Source organism: Bombina bombina, chromosome 4, assembly GCF_027579735.1.
Source record: "Bombina bombina isolate aBomBom1 chromosome 4, aBomBom1.pri, whole genome shotgun sequence".
In the NCBI taxonomy this organism is placed as follows: domain Eukaryota; kingdom Metazoa; phylum Chordata; class Amphibia; order Anura; family Bombinatoridae; genus Bombina; species Bombina bombina.
This window is the reverse complement of record NC_069502.1, coordinates 546,106,694-546,130,001: the sequence shown is the minus strand read 5'-3', so window position 1 is coordinate 546,130,001 and position 23,308 is coordinate 546,106,694. Positions and strand designations below refer to the sequence as shown.

Genomic DNA, 23,308 nt, shown 5'->3' with positions numbered 1-23,308 from the left:
TTCCCACGCAGGACTGTTGAGCTGAGAGAACTTCAGTTGGGGGGAACAGTTTGCAGACTTTTCTGCTCAAGGTATGACTAGCCATTTTTCTAACAAGACTGTGTAATGCTGGAAGGCTTTCATTTTCCCTCATGGGGATCGGTAAGCCATTTTCTTAGACTATAGAAAGAATAAAGGGCTTATTATGGGCTATTAACTGGTGGACACTCTTAAGGGCTAAATCGATTGTTTATTTAAGTTGTAGTTTGAAGTAATTTTCACACTTTTATTGTTTGGGGAACGTTTTTATCGCCAGGCACTAGTTAAGACACCTTCCCAGTCAGGAAGGGCCTTTCACTATAGTAGGCAGAGCCTCATTTTCGCGCCATTATTGCGCAGTTACTTTTGAGTACAGTGCATGCAGCTGCATGTGTGAGGGTCTGGTATCCACTGAAAACGTTCCTAGAAGGCTTGAATTGGTATCGTATACCCCCCTGGGATAGGTGAAGTCGCAACAAAGGCTGTGGCTGGGACTGTAGTGGGGTTAAAATTGCAAACGGCTCAGGTTTCCACATTTTAAGGGTTAACAGCTTGGGGTGCAATACTTTGAATGCATTAAGACACAGTGGTGAAAATTTGGTAAAGATTGGATAATTCCTTCATAGTTTTTCACATATTCAGTAATAAAGTGTGCCCTGTTTAATATTTAAAGAGACAGTAACGGTTTTGTTTTAAAACGGTTTTTGTGCTTTATTAACCAGTTTAAGCCTGTTTAACATGTCTGTACCTTCAGATAGATCATGTTCTGTATGTATGGAAGCCTATGTGGTTCCCCCTTCAAATATATGTGATAATTGTGCCATAGCGTCCAAACACAGTAAGGACAGTCACAAATAGTAAGGTTGCCCAGGATGATTCCTCAGATGAAGGAAGTAGAGATAGTTCTACATCCTCTCCTTCTGTGTCTATACCAGTTATGCCCGCGCAGGCGACCCCTAGTACTTCTAGCGTGCCAATGCTTGTTACTATGCAACAATTGACGGCAGTAATGGATAACTCCATAGCTAATATTTTATCCAAAATGCCAGCATTTCAGAGAAAGCGCGATTGCTCTGTTTTAAACACTGTAGAGCAGGAGAGCGTTGATGATAATTTTTCTGTCATACCCTCACACCAGTCTGAAGTGGCAGTGAGGGAGGGTTTGTCAGATGGAGAAATTTCTCCAACATAGGTGTGTCCGGTCCACGGCGTCATCCTTACTTGTGGGATATTCTCTTCCCCAACAGGAAATGGCAAAGAGCCCAGCAAAGCTGGTCACATGATCCCTCCTAGGCTCCGCCTACCCCAGTCATTCTCTTTGCCGTTGTACAGGCAACATCTCCACGGAGATGGCTTAGAATTTTTTAGTGTTTAACTGTAGTTTTTATTATTCAATCAAGAGTTTGTTATTTTAAAATAGTGCTGGTATGTACTATTTACTCTGAAACAGAAAAGAGATGAAGATTTCTGTTTGTATGAGGAAAATGATTTTAGCAACCGTTACTAAAATCCATGGCTGTTCCACACAGGACTGTTGAGAGGAATTAACTTCAGTTGGGGGAACAGTGAGCAGTCTTTTGCTGCTTGAGGTATGACACATTCTAACAAGACGATGTAATGCTGGAAGCTGTCATTTTCCCTATGGGATCCGGTAAGCCATTTTTATTCAGACAGTAAATAAGGGCTTCACAAGGGCTTATTAAGACTGTAGACATTTTCTGGGCTAAATCGATTCATATATTACACATATTTAGCCTTGAGGAATCATTTAATCTGGGTATTTTTCTTAAATAATATCGGCAGGCACTGTTTTAGACACCTTATTCTCTAGGGGCTTTCCCTAATCATAGACAGAGCCTCATTTTCGCGCCGGTATTGCGCACTTGTTTTTGAGAAGCATGACATGCAGTCGCATGTGTGATGAGCTCTGATACATAGAAAAGACTTTCTGAAGGCGTCATTTGGTATCGTATTCCCCTTTGGGCTTGGTTGGGTCTCAGCAAAGCAGATACCAGGGACTGTAAAGGGGTTAAAGTTAAAAACGGCTCCGGTTCCGTTATTTTAAGGGTTAAAGCTTCCAAATTTGGTGTGCAATACTTTTAAGGCTTTAAGACACTGTGGTGAAATTTTGGTGAATTTTGAACAATTCCTTCATACTTTTTCGCAATTGCAGTAATAAAGTGTGTTCAGTTTAAAATTTAAAGTGACAGTAACGGTTTTATTTTAAAACGTTTTTTGTACTTTGTTATCAAGTTTATGCCTGTTTAACATGTCTGAACTACCAGATAGACTGTGTTCTGAATGTGGGGAAGCCAAGGTTCCTTCTCATTTAAATAAATGTGATTTATGTGACACTGAAAATGATGCCCAAGATGATTCCTCAAGTGAGGGGAGTAAGCATGGTACTGCATCATTCCCTCCTTCGTCTACACGAGTCTTGCCCACTCAGGAGGCCCCTAGTACATCTAGCGCGCCAATACTCCTTACTATGCAACAATTAACGGCTGTAATGGATAATTCTATCAAAAACATTTTAGCCAAAATGCCCACTTATCAGCGTAAGCGCGACTGCTCTGTTTTAGATACTGAAGAGCATGAGGACGCTGATGATAATGGTTCTGAAATACCCCTACACCAGTCTGAGGGGGCCAGGGAGGTTTTGTCTGAGGGAGAAATTTCAGATTCAGGAAAAATTTCTCAACAAGCTGAACCCGATGTGATTACATTTAAATTTAAGTTGGAACATCTCCGCGCTCTGCTTAAGGAGGTATTATCCACTCTGGATGATTGTGAGAATTTGATCATCCCAGAGAAACTATGTAAAATGGACAAGTTCCTAGAGGTCCCGGGGCTCCCAGAAGCTTTTCCTATACCCAAGCGGGTGGCGGACATTGTAAATAAAGAATGGGAAAGGCCCGGTATACCTTTCGTCCCTCCCCCCATATTTAAAAAATTGTTTCCTATGGTCGACCCTAGAAAGGACTTATGGCAGACTGTCCCCAAGGTCGAGGGAGCGGTTTCTACTTTAAACAAACGCACCACTATACCCATAGAAGATAGTTGTGCTTTCAAAGATCCTATGGATAAAAAATTAGAAGGTTTGCTTAAAAAGATGTTTGTTCAGCAAGGTTACCTTCTACAACCAATTTCATGCATTGTCCCTGTCACTACAGCCGCGTGTTTCTGGTTCGATGAGCTAGTAAAGGCGATCGATAGTGATTCTCCTCCTTATGAGGAGATTATGGACAGAATCCGTGCTCTCAAATTGGCTAATTCTTTCACCCTAGACGCCACTTTGCAATTGGCTAGGTTAGCGGCGAAGAATTCTGGGTTTGCTATTGTGGCGCGTAGAGCGCTTTGGTTGAAATCTTGGTCAGCGGATGCGTCTTCCAAGAACAAACTCCTTAACATTCCTTTCAAGGGGAAAACGCTGTTTGGCCCTGACTTGAAAGAGATTATCTCTGATATCACTGGGGGTAAGGGCCACGCCCTTCCTCAGGATAGGTCTTTCAAGGCCAAAAATAAACCTAATTTTCGTCCTTTTCGTAGAAACGGACCAGCCCCAAGTGCTACGTCCTCTAAGCAAGAGGGTAATACTTCTCAAGCCAAGCCAGACTGGAGACCAATGCAAGGCTGGAACAAGGGAAAGCAGGCCAAGAAACCTGCCACTGCTACCAAGACAGCATGAAATGTTGGCCCCCGATCCGGGACCGGATCTGGTGGGGGGCAGACTCTCTCTCTTCGCTCAGGCTTGGGCAAGAGATGTTCTGGATCCTTGGGCACTAGAAATAGTCTCCCAAGGTTATCTTCTGGAATTCAAGGGGCTTCCCCCAAGGGGGAGGTTCCACAGGTCTCAATTGTCTTCAGACCACATAAAGAGACAGGCATTCTTACATTGTGTAGAAGACCTGTTAAAAATGGGAGTGATTCATCCTGTTCCATTAGGAGAACAAGGGATGGGGTTCTACTCCAATCTGTTCATAGTTCCCAAAAAAGAGGGAACGTTCAGACCAATCTTAGATCTCAAGATCTTAAACAAGTTTCTCAAGGTTCCATCGTTCAAAATGGAAACCATTCGAACAATTCTTCCTTCCATCCAGGAAGGTCAATTCATGACCACGGTGGATTTAAAGGATACGTATCTACATATTCCTATCCACAAGGAACATCATCGGTTCCTAAGGTTCGCATTCCTGGACAAGCATTACCAGTTCGTGGCGCTTCCTTTCGGATTAGCCACTGCTCCAAGGATTTTCACAAAGGTACTAGGGTCCCTTCTAGCGGTGCTAAGACCAAGGGGCATTGCAGTAGTACCTTACTTGGACGACATTCTGATTCAAGCGTCGTCCCTTCCTCAAGCAAAGGCTCACACGGACATAGTCCTGGCCTTTCTCAGATCTCACGGATGGAAAGTGAACGTGGAAAAGAGTTCTCTATCTCCGTCGACAAGGGTTCCCTTCTTGGGAACAATAATAGACTCCTTAGAAATGAGGATTTTTCTGACAGAGGCCAGAAAAACAAAACTTCTAAACTCTTGTCAAACTCTTCATTCCGTTCCTCTTCCTTCCATAGCGCAGTGCATGGAAGTAATAGGTTTGATGGTAGCGGCAATGGACATAGTTCCTTTTGCGCGCATTCATCTAAGACCATTACAACTGTGCATGCTCAGTCAGTGGAATGGGGACTATACAGACTTGTCTCCGAAGATACAAGTAAATCAGAGGACCAGAGACTCACTCCGTTGGTGGCTGTCCCTGGACACCCTGTCACAAGGGATGACCTTCCGCAGACCAGAGTGGGTCATTGTCACGACCGACGCCAGTCTGATGGGCTGGGGCGCGGTCTGGGGATCCCTGAAAGCTCAGGGTCTTTGGTCTCGGGAAGAATCTCTTCTACCGATAAATATTCTGGAACTGAGAGCGATATTCAATGCTCTCAAGGCTTGGCCTCAGCTAGCAAAGGCCAAGTTCATACGGTTTCAATCAGACAACATGACGACTGTTGCGTACATCAACCATCAGGGGGGAACAAGGAGTTCCCTGGCGATGGAAGAAGTGACCAAAATCATTCAATGGGCGGAGACTCACTCCTGCCACCTGTCTGCAATCCACATCCCAGGAGTGGAAAATTGGGAAGCGGATTTTCTGAGTCGTCAGACATTACATCCGGGGGAGTGGGAACTCCATCCGGAAATCTTTGCCCAAATTACTCAACTGTGGGGCATTCCAGACATGGATCTGATGGCCTCTCGTCAGAACTTCAAGGTTCCTTGCTACGGGTCCAGATCCAGGGATCCCAAGGCGACTCTAGTAGATGCACTAGTAGCACCTTGGACCTTCAAACTAGCTTATGTATTCCCGCCGTTTCCTCTCATCCCCAGGCTGGTAGCCAGGATCAATCAGGAGAGTGCGTCGGTGATCTTGATAGCTCCTGCGTGGCCACGCAGGACTTGGTATGCAGATCTGGTGAATATGTCATCGGCTCCACCATGGAAGCTACCTTTGAGACGAGACCTTCTTGTTCAAGGTCCGTTCGAACATCCGAATCTGGTCTCACTCCAGCTGACTGCTTGGAGATTGAACGCTTGATCTTATCAAAACGAGGGTTCTCAGATTCTGTTATTGATACTCTTGTTCAGGCCAGAAAGCCTGTAACTAGAAAAATTTACCACAAAATATGGAAAAAATATATCTGTTGGTGTGAATCTAGAGGATTCCCTTGGGACAAGGTAAAGATTCCTAAGATTCTATCCTTTCTTCAAGAAGGATTGGAGAAAGGATTATCTGCAAGTTCCTTGAAGGGACAGATTTCTGCCTTGTCTGTGTTACTTCACAAAAAACTGGCAGCTGTGCCAGATGTTCAAGCCTTTGTTCAGGCTCTGGTTAGAATCAAGCCTGTTTACAAACCTTTGACTCCTCCTTGGAGTCTCAACTTAGTTCTTTCAGTTCTTCAGGGGGTTCCGTTTGAACCCTTACATTCCGTTGATATTAAGTTATTATCTTGGAAAGTTTTGTTTTTGGTTGCAATTTCTTCTGCTAGAAGAGTTTCAGAATTATCTGCTCTGCAGTGTTCTCCTCCTTATCTGGTGTTCCATGCAGATAAGGTGGTTTTACGTACTAAACCTGGTTTTCTTCCAAAAGTTGTTTCTAACAAAAACATTAACCAGGAGATAGTCGTGCCTTCTTTGTGTCCGAAACCAGTTTCGAAGAAGGAACGTTTGTTGCACAATTTGGATGTTGTTCGCGCTCTAAAATTCTATTTAGATGCTACAAAGGATTTTAGACAAACATCTTCCTTGTTTGTTGTTTATTCTGGTAAAAGGAGAGGTCAAAAAGCAACTTCTACCTCTCTCTCTTTTTGGATTAAAAGCATCATCAGATTGGCTTACGAGACTGCTGGACGGCAGCCTCCTGAAAGAATCACAGCTCATTCCACTAGGGCTGTGGCTTCCACATGGGCCTTCAAGAACGAGGCTTCTGTTGATCAGATATGTAGGGCAGCGACTTGGTCTTCACTGCACACTTTTACCAAATTTTACAAGTTTGATACTTTTGCTTCTTCTGAGGCTATTTTTGGGAGAAAGGTTTTGCAAGCCGTGGTGCCTTCCATTTAGGTGACCTGATTTGCTCCCTCCCTTCATCCGTGTCCTAAAGCTTTGGTATTGGTTCCCACAAGTAAGGATGACGCCGTGGACCGGACACACCTATGTTGGAGAAAACAGAATTTATGTTTACCTGATAAATTACTTTCTCCAACGGTGTGTCCGGTCCACGGCCCGCCCTGGTTTTTTAATCAGGTCTGATAATTTATTTTCTTTAACTACAGTCACCACGGTATCATATGGTTTCTCCTATGCAAATATTCCTCCTTAACGTCGGTCGAATGACTGGGGTAGGCGGAGCCTAGGAGGGATCATGTGACCAGCTTTGCTGGGCTCTTTGCCATTTCCTGTTGGGGAAGAGAATATCCCACAAGTAAGGATGACGCCGTGGACCGGACACACCGTTGGAGAAAGTAATTTATCAGGTAAACATAAATTCTGTTTTCTGATACAGGAAGAATTTCTCAGCAGGCAGAACCTGATGTTGTGACATTTAAATTTAAATTAGAGCATCTCCGCGCATTACTTAAGGAGGTGCTATCTACTCTGGATGATTGTGACAATCTGGTCATCCCAGAAAAATTGTGCAAGATGGACAAGTTCCTAGAGGTCCCGGTGCACCCTGATGCCTTCCCGATACCTAAATGGGTGGCGGACATAGTGAATAAGGAGTGGGAGAAGCCAGGCATACCTTTTGTCCCTCCTCCTATATTTAAGAAATTGTTCCCTATGGTCGACCCCAGGAAGGACATATGGCAAACAGTCCCTAAGGTCGAGGGGGCGGTTTTCTACACTAGCCAAACGCACGACCATTCCCATTGAGGACAATTGTGCTTTCAAAGATCCTATGGATAAAAAATTGGAGGGTTTGCTTAAAAAGATTTTTGTACAGCAAGGTTACCTCCTTCAACCTATTTCGTGCATTATTCCTGTCACTACAGCGGCGTGGTTCTGGTTCGAGGAACTGGAAAGGTCGCTCAGTAGGGAGACTCCGTATGAGGAAGTCATGGACAGAATTCACGCATTTAAGTTAGCTAATTCCTTTATTTTAGACACCGCTTTGTAGTTAGCGAGATTAGCGGCGAAAAATTCAGGGTTTGCAATTGTGGCGCGCAGAGCGCTCTGGCTAAAGTCTTGGTCGGCGGATGTATCTTCCAAGACAAAATTGCTTAATATCCCTTTCAAAGGCAAGACCCTTTTTGGGCCAGAATTGAAAGAAATTATTTCAGACATCACCGGGGGAAAGGGCCATGCCCTCCCACAAGATAGGCCTTTCAAGGCTAAGAATAAGTCCAATTTCACAATTTCAGGAACGGACCGGCTTTCAACTCTGCAGCCTCTAGACTAGAGGGTAACGCTTCCCAGACTAAACCAGCTTGGAAACCAATGCAAGGCTGGAACAAGGGTAAACAGGCCAAGAAGCCTGCTGCTGCTACCAAAACAGCATGAAGGGGTAGCCCCCGATCCGGGACCGGATCTAGTAGGGGGCAGACTCTCTCTCTTTGCTCAGGCTTGGGCAAGAGATGTTCAGGATCCCTGGGCACTAGAAATAGTCTCTCAGGGTTATCTTCTAGAATTCAAGGAACTACCCCCAAGGGGAAGGTTCCACATGTCTCACTTACCGGTATCTTCAAACCAAATAAAGAGACAGGCATTCTTACATTGTGTAGAAGACCTGTTAAAAATGGGAGTGATACACCCAGTTCCAACTGTGGAACAAGGTCAGGGGTTTTACTCAAATCTGTTTGTAGTTCCCAAAAAAGAGGGAACTTTCAGACCAATTCTGGATTTAAAAATTCTAAACAAACTTCTCAGAGTTCCATCGTTCAAAATGGAAACCATTCGAACAATTTTACCTACAATCCAGGAGGGTCAATATATGACTACCGTGGATTTAAAGGATGCATATCTACATGTTCCTATCCACAAAGATCATCATCAGTTCCTAAGGTTCGCCTTTCTGGACAAACATTATCAGTTCGTGGCTCTCCCATTCGGGCTAGCCACTGCTCCCAGAATTTTCACAAAGGTGCTCGGGTCCCTTCTAGCGGTTCTAAGACCAAGGGGTATTGCAGTGGCACCTTATCTGGACGACATTCTAATTCAAGCGTCGTCTCTTTCCAAAGCAAAGGCTCATACAGACATTGTTCTAGCCTTTCTCAGATCTCACGGGTGGAAGGTGAACGTAGAAAAGAGTTCCCTGTCTCCGGCGACAAGAGTTCCCTTTTTGGGAACAATAATAGATTCTTTAGAAATGAAGATCTTCTTGACAGAGGTCAGAAAGTCAAAGCTTCTAAACGCTTGTCAAGTTCTTCTCTCTATTCTGCAGCCTTCTATAGCTCAGTGCATGGAAGTAGTAGGGTTGATGGTTGCAGCAATGGACATAGTTCCTTTTGCTCGAATTCATCTAAGACCATTACAACTGTGCATGCTCAAGCAGTGGAATGGGGACTATACAGACTTGTCTCCAAAGATTCAAGTAGACCAGATGACCAGAGACTCACTCCATTGATGGTTGTCCCAGGAACACCTGTCTCAGGGAATGAGTTTCCGCAGACCAAAGTGGGTCATTGTCACGACCGACGCCAGTCTATTAGGCTGGGGCGCGGTCTGGGATTCCCTGAAAGCTCAGGGTCTATGGTCTCGGGAAGAGTCTCTTCTCCCGATAAACATCCTGGAACTGAGAGCGATATTCAATGCTCTCCGGGCTTGGCCTCAACTAGTGAAGGCCGGATTCATAAGATTCCAGTCAGACAACATGACGACTGTAGCTTACATCAACCATCAGGGGGGAACAAGGAGTTCCTTGGCGATGAGAGAGGTATCCAAAATCATCGAATGGGCGGAGGATCACTCCTGCCACCTATCTGCAATCCACATTCCAGGAGTAGACAACTGGGAGGCGGATTATCTGAGTCGTCAGACTTTCCATCCGGGGGAGTGGGAGCTCCACCCGGAGGTGTTTGCCCAGTTGACTCAATTATGGGGCATTCCAGACATGGACCTGATGGCGTCCCGTCAGAACTTCAAGGTCCCTTGCTACGGGTCCAGATCCAGGGATCCCAAGGCGACTCTAGTGGATGCATTAGTGGCGCCTTGGTCGTTCAACCTAGCTTATGTGTTTCCACCGTTCCCTCTCCTTCCCAGGCTTGTAGCCAGGATCAAACAGGAGAAGGCATCAGTGATTCTGATAGCTCCTGCGTGGCCGCGCAGGACTTGGTATGCAGACCTGGTGAATATGTCATCGGCTCCACCATGGAAGCTACCTTTGAGACAGGATCTTCTAGTACAAGGTCCATTCGAACATCCAAATCTAGTTTCTCTGCAGCTGACTGCTTGGAAATTGAACGTTTGATTTTATCCAAGCGTGGGTTTTCAGATTCAGTGATAGATACTCTGGTCCAAGCCAGAAAACCTGTGACTAGAAAGATTTACCATAAAATATGGAAAAGATATATCTGTTAAAAGGACAGATTTCTGCTTTATCTGTCTTGTTACACAAACGACTGGCAGCTGTGCCAGATGTACAAGCTTTTGTACAGGCTTTGGTCAGAATCAAGCCTGTTTACAGACCTTTGACTCCTCCCTGGAGTCTAAATTTAGTTCTTTCAGTTCTTCAAGGGGTTCCGTTTGAACCCTTACATTTTATAGATATCAAGTTACTATCTTGGAAAGTTCTGTTTTTGGTTGCTATTTCTTCTGCTAGAAGAGTTTCTGAATTATCTGCTTTGCAGTGTGATCCACCCTATCTGGTGTTCCATTCAGATAAGGTTGTTTTGCGTACCAAGCCTGGTTTTCTTCCAAAAGTTGTTTCCAACAAGAATATTAACCAGGAAATAGTTGTTCCTTCTTTGTGTCCGAATCCAGTTTCAAAGAAGGAACGTTTGTTACACAATTTAGATGTAGTCCTTGCTTTAAAGTTCTATTTAGAAGCAACAAAGGTTTTCAGACAAACTTCTTCTTTGTTTGTCGTTTATTCTGGTAAGAGGAGAGGACAAAAAGCTACTGCTACCTCTCTTTCTTTCTGGCTGAAAAGCATCATCCGACGGCAGCCTCCTGAGCGAATCACAGCTCACTCTACTAGGGCTGTGGCTTCCACATGGGCCTTCAAGAACGAGGCTTCTGTTGATCAGATATGTAAGGCAGCGACTTGGTCTTCTCTGCACACTTTTGCCAAATTCTACAAATTTGATACTTATGCTTCTTCTGAGGCTATTTTTGGGAGAAAGGTTTTGCAAGCCGTGGTGCCTTCTGTTTAGGTAACCTGATTTGCTCCCTCCCTTCATCCGTGTCCTAAAGCTTTGGTATTGGTTCCCACAAGTTATGGATGACGCTGTGGACTGGACACACCAATGTTGGAGAAAACAGAATTTATGCTTACCTGATAAATTACTTTCTCCAATGGTGTGTCCGGTCCACGGCCTGCCCTGGTTTTTTAATCAGGTTTGAAAAATTTCTTTCTCTATACACTACAGTCACCACGGCACCCTATAGTTTCTCCTTTTTTCTCCTAACCGTTGGTCGAATGACTGGGGGGGCGGAGCCTGGGAGGGGCTATATGGACAGCTTTTGCTGTGCTCTTTGCCATTTCCTGTTGGGGAAGAGAATATTCCCACAAGTTATGGATGACGTCGTGGACCGGACACACCGTATGAGAAAGTAATTTATCAGGTAAGCATAAATTTTGTTTCTCCACCAATAGGACAGAATTCTTAGAGATCAATCCCTTATAATGTATGTTACTGTTACTCACTTTATATTGATGGCATGAGCACAACTTAGTGTGCTGCCAGCTACAATCCAGTTGGTCATCTCACTCAAGTTTCAGACACTATAGAAGATTATTATATTGTCCACAAACCAGTCTCTTCCTACCTTTTATCTCTACCTCCATGCAAATTAGGGATCTCTGCCTTTTCCGCCTTCTAAGACAATCTTTTGAATAACAAGCCTTTTTGAATAACAAGCCTTACTTTTGGTCGCCACTTTCCCCACTTTTATTTACTTTCAAGATCTTGTTATGTTGGCCTATGGGAGCAAGTTTTGTACAGTGTCAGACTGCCCCTTTAACACTCACTAGTCTTGTGATTTTACCAATGCGGGAATGTGTTTTTCTGTATGCTAAACCTTATCTTCCACGGCACAGTTTGTCGCCTAACCTTTCCCCCCACCCCCACACCAAAACCATTTTCTGTACTTGCCATTAATTACCGTTCTTCCTGTTCTGAGTAACAGCTCATAAAGGTTCACCCTGTTATAGTATGCGGTTTCTTCCTTTGGTCTGGGTTGGCTTAATCCCCTTCTATTTCACCTTATCCCTTTGCTTGGCTAATAATTACAATTAAAGGGAGAGGGGAATGTGGTAGAAGTCTGTTGTTTATTAGTTTGATGTTTCTGCCTTGAAATTAACTTAATAGTAATGAATCTGCTGGAACGCATAAAAACTGATTAAACACAAAGCAACTTGTTTTTTTATGGAATTGCATGAAATATTCTCATCTTACCTTTTTTCTTTGCTTACACTGGCTTCCTCAAGTAACTTGTACCTAAAATATCAGTATCCATTTTTGTTATTCTCATTTCATCATGGTTATATTTAATAATAGATGTAATTGCTTTGAAAATATCATAGAAGCAAATTATTACATCTCATATTTCTTCTCATTTTCAAAGTTATTCCTTCAAGCTATCGATCTCTGTCTGTTTTTAGACTCCGTCAAGTATTATTTCACAGAAGTACTGATTCAGCCGTCTTGTCAAGATTTTAGCGTCATTCCAAGGTGCGTATGAATGGATTTATTGTATGCTTATATTAGGGAACATTCCTACGTGAATAAGCATTCATTTACTCAAAAAAGCCACAACACAGTACTTTAGAAATAAGCTTATAAAGTATTTTTTGTTGATCATAATTAGTCTGTGGCTTAAAAGGTTTAAAATAAAACCACTAAAACCTGTAGATGTTGCAGAGACTGTGAATAATTTTATCGGACATTCTAAGGCCTAGATTTAGAGTTCTGCAGCCAAAGGGGTGCGTTAGCTACGCATGCTTTTTTTCCCCGCACCTTTTAAATACCGCTGGTATTTAGAGTTCACAGAAGGGCTGCGTTAGGCTCCAAAAAAGGATAGTATAGCATATTTACCGCAACTGCAACTCTCAATACCAGCGTTGCTTACGGACGCGGCCAGCTTCAAAAACGTGCTCGTGCACGATTCCCCCATAGGAAACAATGGGACAGTTTGAGCTGAAAAAACATAACACCTGCAAAAAAGCAGCGTTCAGCTCCTAACGCAGCCCCATTGTTTTCTATGGGGAAACACTTCCTAAGTCTGCACCTAACACCCTAACATGTACCCCGAGTCTACACACCCCTTGCCTTACACTTATTAACCTCTAATATGCCGCCCACGCTATTGCTGACCCCTGCATTACACAATTAACCCCTAATCTGCCGCTCCGTACACCGCCGCAACCTACATTATCCCTATTTACCCCTAATCTGCTGCCCCTAACCCCGCCGATACCTATATTATATTTATTAACCCCTAATATGCCGCCCCCAATGTCGCCGCCAGCTACCTACAATAATTAACCCCTAATCTGCCGACCGGATCTCGCCGCTACTCTAATAAATGGATTAACCCCTAAAGCTAAGTCTAACCCTAACACTAACACCCCCCTAAGTTAAATATAATTTAAATCTAACTAAATAAATTAACTCTTATTAAATAAATTATTACTATTTAAAGCTAAATACTTACCTGTAAAATAAATCCTAATATAGCTACAATATAAATTATAATTATATTGTAGCTATTTTAGGATTAATATTCATTTTACAGGCAACTTTGTATTTATTTTAACCAGGTACAATAGCTATAGTTATTAACTATTTAATAGCTAAAATAGTTAAAATAATTACAAAATTACCTGTAAAATAAATCCTAACCTAAGTTACAATTAAACCTAACACTACACTATCAGTAAATTAATTAAATACAATACCTACAAATAACTACAATTAAATAAACTAACTAAAGTACAAAAAATAAAAAAGAACTAAGTTACAAAAAAAAAAAAATATTTACAAACATTAGAAAAATATTACAACAATTTTAAACTAATTACACCTACTCTAAGCCCCCTAATAAAATAACAAAGACCCCCAAAATAAAAAAATGCCCTACCCTATTCTAAATTAAAAAAGTTCAAAGCTCTTTTACCTTACCAGCCGTTTGCTGGGCATGCCCCAAATAATTCAGCTTTTTTGTCTGTAAAAAAAAACATACAATACCCCCCCCCAACATTATAACCCACCACCCACATACCCCTAATCTAACTGAAACCCCCCTTAAATAAACCTAACACTAAGCCCCTGAAGATCTTCCTACCTTATCTTCACCATGCCAGGTTCACCGATCCGTCCACCGAAGTCTTGATCCAAGCCTCCGAAATCTTGATCCAAGCCCAAGCGGGGGCTGAAGAGTGACGTCCATCCTCCGGCTGAAGTCTTGATCCAAGCGAGCAGAAGTTGACATCCGGACCGGCAAACATCTTCATCCAAGCCGCATCTTCTATGTTCTTCAATCCGATGACGACCGGCTGATCTTCAAGACCTCCAGCGCGGATCCATCCATCTTCACAGATGACTTCCCGACGAATGACGGTTCCTTTAAGGGACGTCATCCAAGATGGTGTCCCTCGAATTCCTATTGGCTGATCGGTTTCTATCAGCCAATCGGAATTAAGGTAGGAAAATTCTGATTGGCTGATGGAATCAGCCAATCAGATTCAAGTTCAATCCAATTGGCTGATCCAATCAGCCAATCAGATTGAGCTCGCATTCTATTGGCTGTTCCGATCAGCCAATAGAATGCGAGCTCAATCTGATTGGCTGAAGTCGTCGGTGAAGATGGATGGATCCGCGCTGGAGGTCTTGAAGATCAGCCGGTCGTCATCGGATTGAAGAACATAGAAGATGCGGCTTGGATGAAGATGTTTGCCAGTCCGGATGTCCTCTTCTGCCCGCTTGGATCAAGACTTCAGCCGGAGGATGGACGTCACTCTTCAGCCCCCGCTTGGGCTTGGATCAAGATTTCGGAGGCTTGGATCAAGACTTCGGTGGACGTATCGGTGAACCTGGCATGGTGAAGATAAGGTAGGAAGATCTTCAGGGGCTTAGTGTTAGGTTTATTTAAGGGGGGGTTGGGTTAGATTAGGGGTATGTGGGTGTTGGGTTGCAATGTTGGGGGGGGGGGTATTTTATGTTTTTTTTTACAGGCAAAAGAGCTGAATTCTTTTGGCATGCCCCGCAAAGGGCCCTTTTCAGGGCTGGTAAGGTAAAAGAGCTTTTCTATTTTAATTTTAGAATATGGTAGGGCATTTTTTTTATTTTGGGGGTCTTTGTTATTTTATTAGGGGGCTTAGAGTAGGTGTAATTAGTTTAAAATTGTTGTAATTTTTTCTAATGTTTGTAAATATTTTTTTATTTTTTGTAACTTAGTTCTTTTTTATTTTTTTGTACTTTAGTTAGTTTATTTAATTGTATTTATTTGTAGGTATTGTATTTAATTAATTTATTGATAGTGTAGTGTTAGGTTTAATTGTAACTTAGGTTAGGATTTATTTTACAGGTAATTTTGTAATTATTTTAACTAGGTAACTATTAAATAGTTATTAACTATTTAATAGCTATTGTACCTGGTTAAAATAATTACAAAGTTGCCTGTAAAATAAATATTAATCCTAAAATAGCTACAATATAATTATAATTTATATTGTAGCTATATTAGGGTTTATTTTACAGGTAAGTATTTAGCTTTAAATATAAATAATTTATTTAATAAGAGTTAATTTATTTTGTAAGATTTAAATTATATTTAAGTTAGGGGGGTGTTAGGGTTAGACTTAGATTTAGGGGTTAATACATTTATTATAGTAGCGGTGTGGTCCGGTCGGCAGTTTAAAGGGTTTAATAATTGTAGGTAGGTGGAGGCGACGTTGTGGGCGACAGATTAGGGGTTAATAAATATAATATAGGGGTCGGCTGTGTTAGGGGCAGCAGATTAGGGTTACATAGGTATAATGTAGGTTGCGGCGGTGTACGGAGCGGCAGATTAGGGGTTAAAAAAAATATGCAGGGGTCAGCGATAGCGGGGGCGGCAGATTAGGGGTTAATAAATATTATGTAGGTGTCGGCGGTATTAGGGGCAGCAGATTAGGGGTACATAGGGATAATGTAGGTTCTGGCGGTGTACGGAGCGGCAGATTAGGGGTTAAAAAATTTTAATAGAGTGGCGGCGATGTGGGGGGCCTCGGTTTAGGGGTACATATGTAGTTTATGGGTGTTAGTGTACTTTAGAGCACAGTAGTTAAGAGCTTTATAAACCGGCGTTAGCCCAGAAAGCTCTTAACTACTGACTTTTTTTTCTGCGGCTGGAGTTTTGTCGTTAGATTTCTAACGCTCACTTCAGCCACGACTCTAAATACCGGCGTTAGAAAGATCCCATTGAAAAGATAGGATACGCAAATGGCGTAGGGGGATCTGCGGTATGGAAAAGTTGCGGCTGAAAAGTGAGCGTTAGACCCTTTCCTGACTGACTCTAAATACCAGCGGGCGGTAAAAACCAGCGTTAGGACCCTCTAACGCTGTTTTTGACGGCTACCGCCAAACTCTAAATCTAGGCCTAAGAGTTTTGCCTTCTACACATGAACATATGCTGTGGATGAAAGTGAATTCATGGTGTTTACAATCTTATGCCAAATAATTGAATGACAGCCAGACTCAGAGTTGCATATATGTATTCATGCAGGCGAACAAAGTAAAAACAAATCTCATAATACATTATGAGTAAATACACTACAAAACGAAAACAAAGAAAAAAAGAAAGGTGGGTTTTCCTCCAACCGATATCCTATTTAGAACATCCCTTACCCTCACCATCCACTTCTATCTGTCTAGCTTAAATTATATTCTCCTCTGAGGATAGCTTCTTGTATGTAAACTGTATTTATAAAAGGGAAGATTATTTAATTCTTAATAACTGGTGGGTGGATTTTTATGTAATCTCTGTATTTAAATTATTTTGGGCATCATATTGTTCAATTATCATTTTGCTCTTAATCTATTAATTCCTTAAAACTTGGGGGTTTCACAGACTTCTGGCTGGAGAAAATAACATTACATCCACATAAAAGGATAGAGTTAAGGAATTCTATATTTGGTTACTTTTTACTTTTAAGAAAATTATATCTGGTATATCAATCCGAACATTATGGTTCAAGATTTTTGCGAGCCAATGCTTGATCATGCCCCAGAATTTCGGGCATGTTCCTATACAATGTACAATATTAGCGTCTGGGAAATTACATCTATAACTTGCAACTGATCTTGCCTGATTCCATTTTGTGAGTTTATCTGGGGTAATATATACAAAATTAATTCATTTCAGATGTGACTCCCTCCATGAGGATAATAATGTACCTTTATGTACTCTTTCAATACTCTTATTAAGGGAGTCATTCTCCACTGATTTGACAACTTTTTTCTATTTATGAGTTAATGTATTGATATTGTCAATCCCTTCTTTATTTAATATTAATTTGTGCCAATATGAGATAGAGAAGTTACCAGCTTTAAAAAGATTTAACCCTATTTCAATATCTTTCCACTGTTCTGGTAGAGATTTTGATCTAATAGAGGCACAGTAGTGTCTAGCCTGCAAATAAGCAAAAAAAACCTCTTGTTATCAATATTATATTCTTGTTTAATTTGTTCAAAAGTTTTAGTTAAATCCCAGTTGTTCCCAAATAATTATGCTGAATATTCTAGCCCATTTCCTTTCCAGTGCCTGAAAACACATGATTTTACCCCTTCTGGGAAATTTGGGTTGGCACTTAATGGAAGAAATTGTTTTTGTTTTGTTTTAATTTGTTTTTTCTCCTTTTTTTCTCTCTTTTTTTGTGGTAAAATGAATAATTGAGGTTTATTTCTTTCCTAAGACATGGAGAGTCCACAACGTCATTCCATTTACTAGTGGGATATTTACTCTTGACCAGCAGGAGGAGGCAAAGAGCACCACAGCAAAGCTGTTAAGTGTCACTTCCCTTACCCATAACCCCCAGTCATTCTCTTTGCCTCTGTCAATGGAGGAGGTGAAATTCGGTGTCTGAAGATATTGATTCATGTTTCGGGTACTTTTCCCTGCAAGCAAGGATTTGGATTTAGCTGTGTCCACGTCAATCTCTTGAGTAAGAGTAGTGGTGGCTTTTAAGCATTTAGGAAGTGGTGAGGTGGTCCTTACTTTGTTTCCTAACATATTGCTGCCCTAGTCACTGAAAGCCAAAGTTGGTTACTCTGTTCTTTCCTTTTTCTACAGGTATCTGTAAGGAGTTATGTGTCCTTTCACGCCTTGTGAGCTGTCTTCCTGCCGGACAACTAGATTACAGGTAAGTGCTTTTGTCTTCTAGGTTTTGGAGACTTGCACTTAAGAAGATTTTGCTGCAATTTTATGTGGGACATGTTTTATCCTTTATGTTGGATTTGCTTAGGCAGGGTGCAGGCACTTTTAGTATGTGACAAGAGACTAAGCGGTTAATCTTCCCTTACTGTGTATGGAGGAGAAACCCTAACATGTAATGTTTTTTTATGTGGCTCATATCTATTTATTGGGGCTCTGTTGTGGGACTGATTTGGGGATTTGCCAATTCTGGTCTTACACGACTGTTTATAGAAACGCATGCTTTCATTTATGTTGCACAGTTTTTCTCTTGTTAAGTGTGTTCAGTCCACGGGTCATCCATTACTTATGGGATATATTCTCCTTCCCAACAGGAAGTTGCAAAAGGATCACCCAAGCAGATCTGCTATATAGCTCCTCCCCTCACATGTCATACCCAGTCATTCTCTTGCAACCCTCAACAAAGAAGGAGGTCGCGAGAGGAGCTGGCGTTTACTTAATTATTCTTCAATCAAAAGTTTGTTATTTTAAAATGACACCGGAGTGTGCCGTTTTTTATATCTCAGGCAGTATTTGGAGAAGAATCTGCCTGCATTTTTCTATGATCTTAGCAGACGTAACTAAGATCCGCTGGCTGTTCTCGACATTCTGAGGAGTAGGGTAACTTCAGAAAGAGGGGAATAGCATGCGGGGTCTCCCGCAAATGAGGTATGTGCAGTACATTATTTTCTGGCAATGGAATTGACTAAGAAAATACTGCTGTTACCCATATGATGTAAGTACAGCCTTAAATGCAGTAGTAGTGACTGGTATCAGGCTGATAAATGTATGCGGAGTTGAGTTATTTTCTAGGGACTAGAATTTGACTGAGAAATTGCTGTTAATACTGAAATTATGTTTAAGCCTTATCTGCAGTGGAAGCGACTTTTAGCAGGCTTAGTGATAACTTTGCATGACATTCAAGATGTTATTTTTAAAAAAAAACAAAAAAAAAAAAAAAAACGTTTACTGGCATGTTATTCGTTTTGTGAGGTACTTTGGTGATAAATCTTTTTGGGCATGATTTTTTCCACATGGCTAACGTATTTTCTGCATAGAAACCGTTATATCAGGTCTCCTACTGTTGTAATATGAGTCGGAGGGACCTTGTTTTAGCGCCTTGTTGCGCAGTTAAAATTCTAGCACAGTCTTCCTGTTTTCTTCCTCCTTGATCCAGGACGTCTCTAGAGAGCTCAGGGGTCTTCAAAATTCGTTTTTGAGGGAGGTAATCAGTCACAGCAGATCTGTGACAGTGGTTTGACTGTGATAAAAGCGTTTAATCTTAATTTGATATCCGTTTTTGGGTATTAAGGGGTTAATCATCCTTTTGCTAATGGGTGCAATCCTCTGCTAATTAATACATTTCTCGTTAAGAATTGTTGACTGTAACTGAATTAGTTTTTCTTTATTATTCAACTGTGTTTTTAAAAGCGCTGCAGCGTTTTTTATATTGCTTGTAAACTTATTGAAAGTGATTTCCAAGCTTGCTAGCTTCATTGCTAAGTCTGTTTAAACATGTCTGATACAGAGGAATCTGCTTGTTCATTATGTTCAAAAGCCGATGTGGAGCCCAATAGAAATATGTGTACCAATTGTATTGATATTACTTAGAATAAAAATCAATCTGTACCGGTTAAAAATTTATCACCAGACAACGAGGGGGAAGTTATGTCGTCTAACTCTCCTCACGTGTCAGTACCTGCGTCTCTCTCCCGCTCGGGAGATGCGTAAGATTGAGACGCCGAGTACATCAAGGCCCTTACAAATCACTTTACATGATATGGCTAATGTTATGAAAGAAGTATTATACAATATGCCCGAGTTAAGAGGCAAGCGCAACAGCTCTGGGTTAAGGACAGAGCGCGCTGATGACACGAGAGCCATGTCTGATACTGCGTCACAATTTGCAGAACATGAGGACGGTGAGCTTCATTCTGCCGGTGACGGTTCTGATTCGGGGAGACCGGATTCAGAAATTTTAAATTTAAGCTTGAGAACCTCCGCGTGTTACTAGGGGAGGTGTTAGCGGCTCTGAATGATTGCGACACGGTGGCAATACCAGAGAAATGATGTAGGTTGGATAGATACTATGCGGTACCGGTGTGTACTGACGTTTTTCCTATACCAAAAAGACTTACAGAAATTATTAGTAAGGAGTGGGATAGACCCGGTGTGCCATTTTCCCCTCCTCCGATATTTAGAAAAATGTTTCCTATAGACGCCACCACACGAGACTTATGGCAGACGGTCCCTAAGGTGGAGGGAGCAGTTTCTACTTTAGCCAAGCGTACCACTATCCCAGTGGAGGATAGCTGTGCTTTCTCCGATCCAATGGATAAAAAATTAGAGGGTTACCTTAAGAAAATGTTTGTTCAGCAAGGTTTTATATTGCAGCCTCTTGCATGCATTGCGCCTGTCACGGCTGCAGCGGCATTCTGGTTTGAGTCTCTGGAAGAGGCGATTCGCACAGCACCATTGGACGAGACTTTGAGCAAAGTTAGAACACTTAAATTGGCTAATGCATTTGTTTCAGATGCCGTAGTGCATTTAACCAAACTTACGGCTAAAAATTCCGGATTCGCCATACAGGCGCGCAGGGCGCTATGGCTTAAATCCTGGTCAGCAGATGTAACTTCTAAGTCTAAACTACTTAACATTCCCTTCAAAGGGCAGACCTTATTCGGGCCCGGCTTGAAGGAAATTATTGCTGACATTACGGGAGGTAAGGGCCACACCCTTCCTCAGGACAGGGCCAAACCAAAGGCCAAACAGTCTAATTTTCGTGCCTTTCGTAACTTCAAGGCAGGAGCAGCATCAACTTCCTCAGCTCCAAAACAGGAAGGAACTACTGCTCGTTACAGACAGGGTTGGAAAGGCAACCAGTCATGGAACAAGGGCAAGCAGGCCAGAAAGCCTACTTCCGCCCCTAAGACAGCATGAAGACAGGGCCCCCTATCCGGAGACGGATCTAGTGGGGAGCAGACTTTCTCTCTTCGCCCAGGCTTGGGCAAGAGATGTACAGGATCCCTGGACGTTGGAGATTATATCTCAGGGATACCTTCTGGATTTCAAAACTTCTCCACAAGGGAGGTTTCATCTGTCAAGGTTATCAACAAACCTGTTAAAGAAAGAGGCATTTCTACAATGTGTACAAGACCTCTTAGTCATGGGAGTGATCCACCCAGTTCCGCAAACGGAACAAGGACAAGGGTTTTACTCAAATCTATTTGTGGTTCCCAAAAAAGAGGGAACATTCAGACCAATCTTAGACTTAAAAATCTTAAACAAATTCCTAAGGGTTCCATCGTTCAAGATGGAAACCATTCGGACCATCCTACCCATGATCCAAGAGGGTCAATATATGACCACAGTGGACTTAAAGGATACCTACCTTCACATACCGATTCACAAAGATCATTATCGGTACCTAAGGTTTGCTTTTCTAGACAAACATTACCAGTTTGTAGCTCTTCCCTTCGGGTTAGCTACGGCCCCGAGAATTTTTACAAAGGTTCTGGGCTCACTTCTGGCGGTACTAAGACCACGAGGCATAGCGGTGGCTCCGTACCTAGACGACATTCTGATACAAGCGTCAAGTTTTCAAAATGCAAAGTCTCATATAGAGATAGTTCTAGCATTTCTGAGGTCGCATGGGTGGAAAGTGAACGTGGAAAAGAGTTCTCTGTTACCACTCACAAGGGTTCCTTTTCTAGGGACTCTTATAGATTCTGTAGAGATGAAAATTTACCTGACGGAGTCCAGGTTATCAAAGATTCTCAATGCTTGCCGTGTCCTTCACTCCATTCCAAGCCCATCAGTAGCTCAGTGTATGGAAGTAATCGGCTTGATGGTCGCGGCAATGGACATAGTGCCATTTGCGCGCCTGCATCTCAGACCGCTGCAACTATGCATGCTAAGTCAGTGGAACGGGGATTACTCGGATCCCCTTTGCTGAATCTGGACCAGGAGACAAGAGATTCTCCTCTCTGGTGGTTGTCGCGAGTTCATCTGTCCGAAGGACATTTCGCAGACCAGATTGGACGATTGTAACAACAGATGCCAGCCTTCTAGGCTGGGGAGCAGTCTGGAATTCCCTGAAGGCTCAGGGACTGTGGACTCAGGAGGAGAAACTCCTACCAATCAACATTCTAGAATTAAGAGCAATATTCAATGCTCTTCTGGCTTGGCCTCAGTTAGCAACATTGAGGTTCATCAGGTTTCAGTCGGACAACATCACGACTGTGGCTTACATCAATCATCAAGGGGGAACCAAGAGTTCCCTAGCGATGTTGGAAGTCTCAAAGATAATTCGCTGGGCAGAGTCACACTCTTGCCACCTGTCAGCGATCTACATCCCAGGTGTGGAGAACTGGGAAGCGGATTTTCTAAGCCGCCAGACTTTTCATCCGGGGGAGTGGGAACTTCACCCGGAGGTATTTGCTCAACTGATTCGTCGTTGGGGCAAACCGGATCTGGATCTTATGGCATCTCGCCAGAACGCCAAGCTTCCTCGTTACGGATCCAGGTCCAGGGACCCAGGAGCGGTGCTGGTGGATGCACTGGCAGCCCCTTGGGTTTTCAACATAGCTTATGTGTTTCCACCTTTTCCGTTGCTACCTCGACTGATTGCCAGGATCAAACAGGAGAGAGCATCGGTGATTCTGATAGCGCCTGCGTGGCCACGCAGGACCTGGTATGCAGACCTAGTGGACATGTCGTCCTGTCCACCATGGTCTCTACCTCTGAGGCAGGACCTTCTAATTCAGGGTCCTTTCAACCATCCAAACCTAATTTCTCTGAGGCTGACTGCTTGGAGATTGAACGCTTGATTCTATCAAAGCGTGGGTTTTCGGATTCGGTTATTGATACATTGATACAGGCTCGGAAACCTTTTACCAGAAAGATTTACCATAAGATATGGCGTAAATACTTATATTGGTGTGAATCCAAGAGTTACTCATGGAGTAAGGTTAGAATCCCTAGGATACTGTCTTTTCTACAAGAGGGTTTAGAAAAGGGCTTATCCGCTAGTTCACTAAAGGGACAGATTTCTGCTCTGTCTATTCTTTTACACAAGCATCTGGCTGACAATCCAGACGTCCAGGCTTTTTGTCAGGCTTTGGCTAGAATTAAACCTGTATTTAAAACTGTTGCTCCTCCTTGGAGCTTAAACTTGGTTCTTAAAGTTCT

At 42.5% G+C, this 23,308-nt stretch overlaps 1 protein-coding gene across 1 annotated transcript in view; it reads left to right on the top strand.

Annotated features, from left to right (window-relative positions):
- Positions 1-23,308, top strand: part of UBE3D (ubiquitin protein ligase E3D) — an 875,767-nt gene that overhangs the window by 229,407 nt on the left and 623,052 nt on the right. Inside the window, exon 6 of the mRNA XM_053712029.1 lies at positions 12,330-12,399. Coding sequence (XP_053568004.1) covers positions 12,330-12,399 — 70 coding nt within the window. The remainder of the gene's footprint in view (positions 1-12,329; positions 12,400-23,308) is intronic.